This window comes from Macadamia integrifolia, unplaced genomic scaffold, assembly GCF_013358625.1.
Source record: "Macadamia integrifolia cultivar HAES 741 unplaced genomic scaffold, SCU_Mint_v3 scaffold445, whole genome shotgun sequence".
Lineage (NCBI taxonomy): Eukaryota > Viridiplantae > Streptophyta > Magnoliopsida > Proteales > Proteaceae > Macadamia > Macadamia integrifolia.
Window position 1 is genome coordinate 1 of NW_024870450.1, and position 8,791 is coordinate 8,791.

General features: G+C 39.0%; 1 protein-coding gene across 1 annotated transcript in view; it reads right to left on the reverse strand.

Annotated features, from left to right (window-relative positions):
• Positions 1–8,469: 8,469 nt before the first annotated feature.
• Positions 8,470–8,791, reverse strand: part of LOC122068610 (DEAD-box ATP-dependent RNA helicase 52C-like) — a 2,261-nt gene continuing 1,939 nt past the window's right edge. Inside the window, exon 2 of the mRNA XM_042632483.1 lies at positions 8,470–8,511. Coding sequence (XP_042488417.1) covers positions 8,470–8,511 — 42 coding nt within the window. The remainder of the gene's footprint in view (positions 8,512–8,791) is intronic.

Here is an 8,791-nt window from a genome sequence, read left to right on the forward strand (position 1 = left end):
ATTTTTTTTTTTTTTGTGAAGTCTAATTAATCAATTAATATCATGGAAATATTTCCAAAAATCAACCACTTCCCCTCTACATAATTCATTTAAGAATATATTAAGTTTTTTCTGTTTAAGAAACCAAGATATTCCGATGACATTACCATTGAGGTTAAAATGAAAATATAGAAAAAGGATTTGGTGGATTCGAACCACCATCCTCTTGAGGCATGGAACCATTTTCCACACCGCAAGTACTCTACCAATTGAGTTAAAGACCCATACTTAAATTAAAAAATCCGTGATAAAAGAAAGAAGAAACCAAGTATGAGACTCCCAAGAAAATGATCATATAAATAACAATTCATCATTTAAACAATACGTCAGTATTCATAGTCGTGTCCACTTCTTCTGGAGTTATGAAGCATACGAGCTCAATGCTAACTTTGTAATTCTTGTGCGTCAGTTTCGGCCAATTCTTTTTCACATAGAAACTTTACACTTCAAAACTAAAACACATGAATTTGTAACACAATAGAGAAATTTGTGTTGGATCTTGGATGCAAATGAACATCAAAGGTGCAAACATAACTATCCCTAGGATGAACATGATTGTTTTCAATTTTTCATAAACAGTATCGCAAAGCAGAATAAACAGAAACAACGAACATATTTAAGAACAGTTCAACACATGTATCATGCATATATGTTAAGATACTTCATGTTCAACAAACATGAAGTTTGACAAGAAGTGTATAGAGAGGGATATAATTCATCGTAGGTCGTAGTAAATAAACAATACAAAGATCACGTGAAAGCACTAAAAAAGCACAAATTGTACCTCAACCATTACAAAAATCAAAGAACATGATATGACCATATAGTGATGTTCCCAGGTTGACACTGAGAGGGGGTGAATTAGTGGCTCCAAAAATTCCTTAATTGCCACCCAACAAGAACTTCCAATTTTCAAGTTCTAGATTGGCCAGGGCAATCCCGTAATTACCAATCATGCAAACAACGACACGTCCACTTCACACCACAATGTGGTTGAGTCTACCAGACAGTGTCCCACCACTCTGCACAACACGCACTTCAAATATATGTAGAAAAATAAATGCGAGACAATAACACCAGATATACGTGGTTCAGCCAGAGTGCCTACTCCACGGAGGAATACCCATATAGGGTTTCGTATTTCCCCAATACTCAACTTTTTAACCGCTACAACGGTCCAGGAACTTATCCCTGCTTCAATCTGAGATGGAACTCAGACAAGGGCAACAACCCCACACCCTAGACAAGCCCCAACTTGCTAGGTTCACAATTTTAAATCAATAAAATAAAATCCCAACCCAATACACCATTGATCTAGAGTTTCTCAATAATAAACACTCTAGAATACAAAAATAGGGACTTCAGATACGGGTTACCTCAGCCTGTGTAAACCCCATTGATGATTGCTTGCTTGATGTTTAGAGGAAGACTTGAACGGGCTCAGACCATCAACATAGCAGCAAGACGCCAATCTTCTTTAATTCTTGTTCCTAATGAAATCTCCATTGAATGTTTGACAAAGAAACGTAAGACGACTAACGAACATAATTCCTTTTTTTCCTTCTTGCTATTCCTCTCCAAATTAATTGTCGTCCTGTGTCTCACGGTTCTGCAGGTTTTTATTGCTTTTGAAAGCAACAACTGATCCCCTTTCAAATCAAACTCTGCGCATTCTTGGACTCTCCCCTTTTCTCTTTTAATTTTTATCTCTTCTTAGATGTTGTTCACGTGTAAAAAGAAGCATAGTTCTCCTCCAAAAGTTGCTGCCGTACAAGTTTGATAACAAGTTCTTCATGTATGAGACTTTGACTTCTATTAGAACTTGACTTCCTCTTTCCTTTTTAATTCTATTAACAATAGTTGAACCAATAGTATGGCAACAGATGGCATTGAAAAATCTGTTTTTCTTTTGCTGGGCTGTCACATTCTTGTTGTTTGCATTATCACATGTAACTGTAGTTTGAAACCAAGAACTTGGGCTCCACATGGGCAGCAAGCAATTATTGTGCTTACATCACCTTCTCTTAAATATCACCTTCTCTTAAATTAACCCATCAATTCACCGAAATTAATAGTTGAGCCACTTTAAAACCTTTACCCACACATCACCTTCTAGTTGCCAACAATGACAATATTCAATCCAATTGCCCAACAATCTCCCCCTTTGGAATTGTTGGCAACATTATTTTAACTCTGTGTTCCATTTCTCTCCCCCTTTGACAACAAGTACAAAGGGTGACAATGCTCCCCCTATATAGAAGCTCCCCTTGCATATACTCACATATAGGAGTGCCCACCGCATCTTCCTATCCTATAGGGATTTGATGTCTCTATGCTTACTCATCTACTCCCTCTACACACATACTATCTATTGTGCTCGCGGAGTGATAACTCCAAGTTTGTTTCTAAGGGCTTCAAAATTTTCCTTGGGAAGTGCTTTCGTGAAAATATCTGCCACTTGCTCAGATGTAGGAACAAAATCCAATCTCACTTCATTGGCATTAACCTTCTCCTTCAGGAAGTGATATCGGATGTCAATATGCTTTGTCCTCGAATGCTGCACTGGATTCTTTGAAACATTAATGGCACTCATATTATCACATTTAATAGACACTGGTTCATCATTGTGAATCCCAAAGTCTGTTACTTGTCTCTGCATCCAAATCACCTGTGTACAACTAGCAGCAGCGGCAATGTATTCAGCCTCGGCTGTAGATAAAGAAACAGATTCTTGTTTCTTACTATGCCATGCCACTAGACTCTACCCTAAAAAGAATGCACCACCACTCGTGCTCTTCCTATCATCCAGGCTGCCAGCCCAATCCGCATCTGAGAATGTTGTGAGTGTAAAACTTTCAATCTTGGGGTACCATAAACCATACTCCATCGTACCTCTAAGATATCTAAAAATCCTTTTGATTGCCACTAGATGAGTCTCTTTTGGACTAGCTTGAAATCGAGCAACCAAACACACTGCTTGTAGGATATCAGGTCTTGATGTTGTCAAGTATAACAAGCTTCCAATCACTGACCTGTAGAGAGTCTGATCTACAGAACTTGACTCATCAGTCGAACTCAACCTGCAACCTACTATCATAGGAGTACTTACTGGTTTGCTATCCTCCATCATAAATTTCTTCAACATCTCCTTGATGTACTTTGCTTGTGATATGAAGATACCATTCTGTTGTTGGTTCACTTGCAAACCCAAAAAGTATGATAACTCTCCTAGCATAGACATCTCGAACTCTGCCGTCATCCGCTCTGCAAACTGTCTACACACCTCATCATTTTGCCCTCCAAAGATGATATCATCTACATAGACCACCACTACCAGTTGACTTTTGTTCTCTGTCATAACATATAGGTTACTATCAACAATGCCCTTCCGAAGTCCCAACTGATGTAGGTAACTGTCTAGTCTGGAGTACCAAGCCCTTGGAGCTTGTTTCAAGCCGTAGAGGGCTTTCTTTAGTCTACAGACCATGTTTGGATCATCTCCAATTTGAAAACCATCTGGTTGCTCAATGTACACTTCTTCTTCAAGATTACCGTTTAAGAATGCAGACTTGACATCCATCTGATAAACCTTGAAGCCTTTATAAACTGCAAATGCTAAGAACATCCGTATATATTCCAATCTTGCAACCGGCGCAAATGTTTCATCAAAGTCTATCCCCTCTACCTGAGCATAGCCTTTGCACACTAGTCTGGCTTTGTTTCTAACCACCTGACCATCTTCATTCAACTTGTTTCTAAAAACCCACTTGGTTCCAATGATGTTTTTATTGGCTGGTCTAGGAACTAACTCCCACGTGTTGTTCTTTTCTATCTGATCCAACTCTTCATTCATTGCCTTCACCTAGTTCTCATCTCTAGTTGCTTCCCCAACAGACTTGGGTTCAATTTGAGAAAGTAATGAATATGTAGCAGATTTTATCTTTCTTGTTTGCATTCCTGCTTTAGGATCTCCAATGACTTGATGTGGGGGATGCACTTTTTGCCACTTTTCAAAACTGGGTCCTCCATCTCTCTCTGTTACTGTGTCAGTCTCATGAACATCTGTATCCTCATCATCAATGGGATTTTGAACTTCCACAACTTCATCATCTACAGTTGCATCATCATAAAAGTCCTCAGGAGTCTGCTCTGTTGGTTCTATCTGTTTAGAATGGGGTACATGTTCATCAATTCTTACATCTCAACTCTCTACCACTTTGCCCAATCTTTTATTATAGCATCTGTAGGCCTTACTCTTTGAAGAATACCCCAAGAAAATCCCTTCATCTGCTCTGTCATCAAATTTTCCGAGGTCGTCCTCCTTCCTTTTGATGAAGCATCTGGAACCAAATACCCTAAGATATTTAACAGTGGCTCTCCTTCCATACCATAGCTCGTATGGTGTCTTGGATTCATTTGGTCTAAAGAAACACCTGTTCTGGATGTGCACTGCAGAATATATTGCTTCTCTCCAAAACCTCCTAGCAACATTGTTTTCAATCAAAATTGTCCTTGCCATCTCTTGAACGGTCTTGTTCTTTCTTTCCACAACCCCATTTTTTTGGGGGGTACGGGCTGCAGAATGTTGAATCCTAATCCCATGCTCATGACAGAAGTTAGAAAATAAATTCCAAGTAAACTCCTTCCCTTGATCAGATCTCAGGCACTTAATTGTCCTACCAGTTTCATTCTCTACCTTCTTCTTGAAGATCTTGAAACAATCTAAGGCTTCAGTCTTGTCTTTAAGGAACATAACACAAGTCATCCTAGAGTACTCATCTATGAATAGGATAAAGTACCTCTCTCCACCAATTGCCTCTGTTCTCATGAGTCCACAAAGATCTGTATGAATCAAGTCCAATAGTTTACTTGAATAATGCTCTTTTGACTTGTATGTGGCCCTAGTCTGTTTTCCCTTTAAACATGGTGCACAAATATGATTTGTTGGAGACTTGATCTTTGGAAGATCTCTGACTGCCTTCTTTTTGCTCAATTTAGCTAAGTTCTTGAAGCTAATATGCCCAATTCTTCTATGCCATAACCAACATTCATCTTCCTGTCCCATCATGCATCTATCTTCATTTGCTTCTAACAGAGTGTATAAGTTTCTGTAGTTCTTGTCCCTTGTGCCACAATCTTTCCATTTTTGATTTTCTTGATTTCACAGCCTTCCTTGGTGAACAAAACCTCATTACCATTGTCACAAATTTGACTTACACTGAGCAAGTTGTGCATCAGACCGCTAACATATAGGACATTATTTGACTTGATCTTTCCTCTGTCCAACTTAACTATGCCTCTGCCTTCTATCTTTGCACCATCATTGTTTCCAAACTTGACAGATCCACTCTCAGTTGAATCCAGACTCAGAAATTTTCCTTTATCACCTGTCATGTGAGTGGAGCATCCACTGTCAAGAATCCATGGTGATGGCTTGCTATGAGCTTTGAAGGCTGTTTGAACAATTAATGACTTGCTTCCTGCTTTCTTTTTCTTCTCAACCCATACTGCCTTATTTGCCACAGTAATAAGTTCTCTTTGTCTCTGACCTTGTTTCCATGAAGAATTGTCATTTTTCCTTCTTTTCTCCTGCCTCTGGTGGGGAAGTATGGTCTTGCAATTTTTGGCAATGTGTCCCATCTTGTGACACCTATAACATTCTACACTTTCCTTCGACAATGGAGCAAACCTGTTCTTGCTAGTCAGTGTTGTAGGCTTGGTCTGTCTTTTACAATCTGCCACCCTGTGTCCATAATAGTTACACCCAAAGCAGTAACCTTTAAAGCTCTGTCTCTGCCAAAAACCTCTGTGTCTCTGATAGTCAACTGAAGTAAATCCATCATTGTAAAACATTTGTGAGCCCCTCTGTTTCTCCTTGACAAACCTCATTGGAATTTCTGTAGTTCCTTTGCCTTTAGTCTCCACTACTTCAGAAGATCCCTGTGCCACATATCCAAGGCCAGTCTTCATATGTAGAGGTCTTTGAAAACTCAAAATCTTATCTAACACATTTTCATTTCCTTTGCTTGAAGATGGGGTATCTGCTTCAACTGATTGAATCATAATTTATTTACCCTTAGATTTTAAGATAGTAATTGAAGGAGATGGTGTAGTTTCTTCTTGTAAATTCATCTTTTGTATCTCTTCCAACTCAGTCTTCAATATCTCCAATTTCTCTTCAAGGATAGTGCACTCTTCTGCCTTGGATGATAGATTGACACTCAGCTCATCATTGATCTTAGCCATATCTTCAACTGTAATATTTAACTGACTAATCTGGTTCTCCTTTTCAACAAGCTGAATCTCTAGATTTTTCATTTTCTTCCTCTCTTCCTTGAGATCAGTTAAAGCAGAATGCAAATTTGCTATTAAGTCATACTGAGCTTCTTGTTCTTCCTCTTCCTCAGACTCTTCAGTAGTCTGGTGTTGCACTCTATCACCAAGTGCCATAAATAGTGTCTCAGATGACTCATCATCTGACTCATTATAGTCCTCTGATGACTCCTCTGAAGAAGACTTGCACTTCTTTGATATTAAGCTTTTCTTCTTGAAGTTTCTTCTTTTAGGAATAAACTTCTTCTTTTCCTTTTTGAACTTGCTTTCTTGAGCATCTTCATCCTCAAAGTCACTCAATTTATCATTCTTTGGACACTTGGAAGCGAAGTGCCCTATACCATCACAATTGAAACACTTCAAAGGAAGTTTTCCTTTGTATTTACCTCTACCTTTCTTGAGTTTCCTAGCCAAGTAAGCTATTAACTCATCATCGGAATCTTTTTGTTCACTATCTTCATTGATTTTCAATTTCTTCAAAGCTTTGAAGGCAGCTTCCTTTTCTATGGACTTGGACTTGACCATCCTCATCTCATAAGCAATCAGAGTTCCATGTAGTTCATCTAATCTCATTGTGTTCAAGTCTTTAGATTCTTTAATGGCAGACACCTTAGGGTTGTACAAGTCAGGTAAAGATCTCAATATTTTCTTCACCACCACTGCATCCTTTACCTCTTCTCCTAACCCTCTAATAGAATTGATGATTTCGTTTACCTTGTTCATAAACTGATCAATGGTCTCTCCCTTAGACATTTTCAGACTTTCGAATAAGTTCCTATGGTGTTGCAGCTTCGCCTCTTTGATTTTATCATCTCCCTCATGAACACTCTTTAACTTATCCCATATGTCTTTTGATGTTGTGCAACCGATCACTTTTGCAAACTCATTGCTCACTAGGGAGCCTAGAAGTGCATTCACTGCTTTAGCATCGTCTTCACACTTCTTCATCTCTGTTTTATCTGTGATGTCTGTAGTGGGGGGGCTGTAACCGTTCTTCACTGCTAACCAAACTCCATAACCTTGAGACTTTAGGTAAGCCTCCATCCTGATTTTCCAGAAGTTATAATTCGACCCATCAAAGAAAGGAATCTTTCCATGCATACGATTATCGTCATTGGATGCCATCTATATCTTCTCAGTATTCAGACCCGAAACTGTTAAGCTTCCTCCTTAGGGAACCTTGCTCTGATACCAATTGATGTTCCCAGGTTGACACTGAGAGGGGGGGTGAATCAGTGGCTCCAAAAATTCCTTAATTGCCACCCAACAAGAACTTCCAATTTTCAAGTTCTAGATTGGCCGGGGTAATCCCGTAATTACCAATCATGCAAACAACGACACGTCCACCTCACACCACAATGTGGTTGAGTCTACCAGACAGTGTCCCACCACTTTGCACAACACGCACTTCAAATATATGTAGAAAAATAAATGCGAGACAATAACACCAGATATACGTGGTTCAGCCAGAGTGCCTACTCCACGGAGGAATACCCATATAGGGTTTCGTATTTCCCCAATACTCAACTTTTTAACCGCTACAACGGTCCAGGAACTTATCCCTGCTTCAATCTGAGATGGAACTCAGACAAGGGCAACAACCCCACACCTAGACAAGCCCCAACTTGCTAGGTTCACAATTTTAAATCAATAAAATAAAATCCCAACCCAATACACCATTGATCTAGAGTTTCTCAACAATAAACACTCTAGAATACAAAAATAGGGATTTCAGATGCGGGTTACCTCAGCCTGTGTAAACCCCAATTGATGATTGCTTGCTTGATGTTTAGAGGAAGACTTGAACACGCTCAGACCATCAACATAGCAGAAAGACGCTAATCTTCTTTAATTCTTGTCCATAGTGAAATCTCCATTGAATATTTGACAAAGAACCGTACGACGACTAACGAACATAATTCCCTTTTTTTTTCTTCTTGCTATTCCTCTCCAAATTAATTGTCGTCCTGTGTCTCACGGTTCTGCAAGTTTTTATTGCTTTTGAAAGCAACAACTGATCCTCTTTCAAATCAAACTCTGCGCATTCTTGGACTCTCCCCTTTTCTCTTTTAATTTTTATCTCTCCTTAGATGTTGTTCACGTGTAAAAAGAAGCATAGTTCTCCTCCAAAAGTTGCTGCTGTACAAGTTAGATAACAAGTTCTTTATGTATGAGACTTTGACTTCTGTTAGAACTTGACTTCCTCTTTCCTTTTTTAACTCTATTAACAATAGCTGAACCAATAGTATGGCAACACATGGCATTGAAAAATCTGTTTTCCTTTTGCTGGGTTGTCACATTCTTGTTGTTTGCATTATCACATGTAACCGTAGTTTGAAACCAAGAACTTGGGCTCCACATGAGCAGCAAGCAATTATTGTGCTTACATCACCTTCTCTTAAATTAACCCATCAATTCA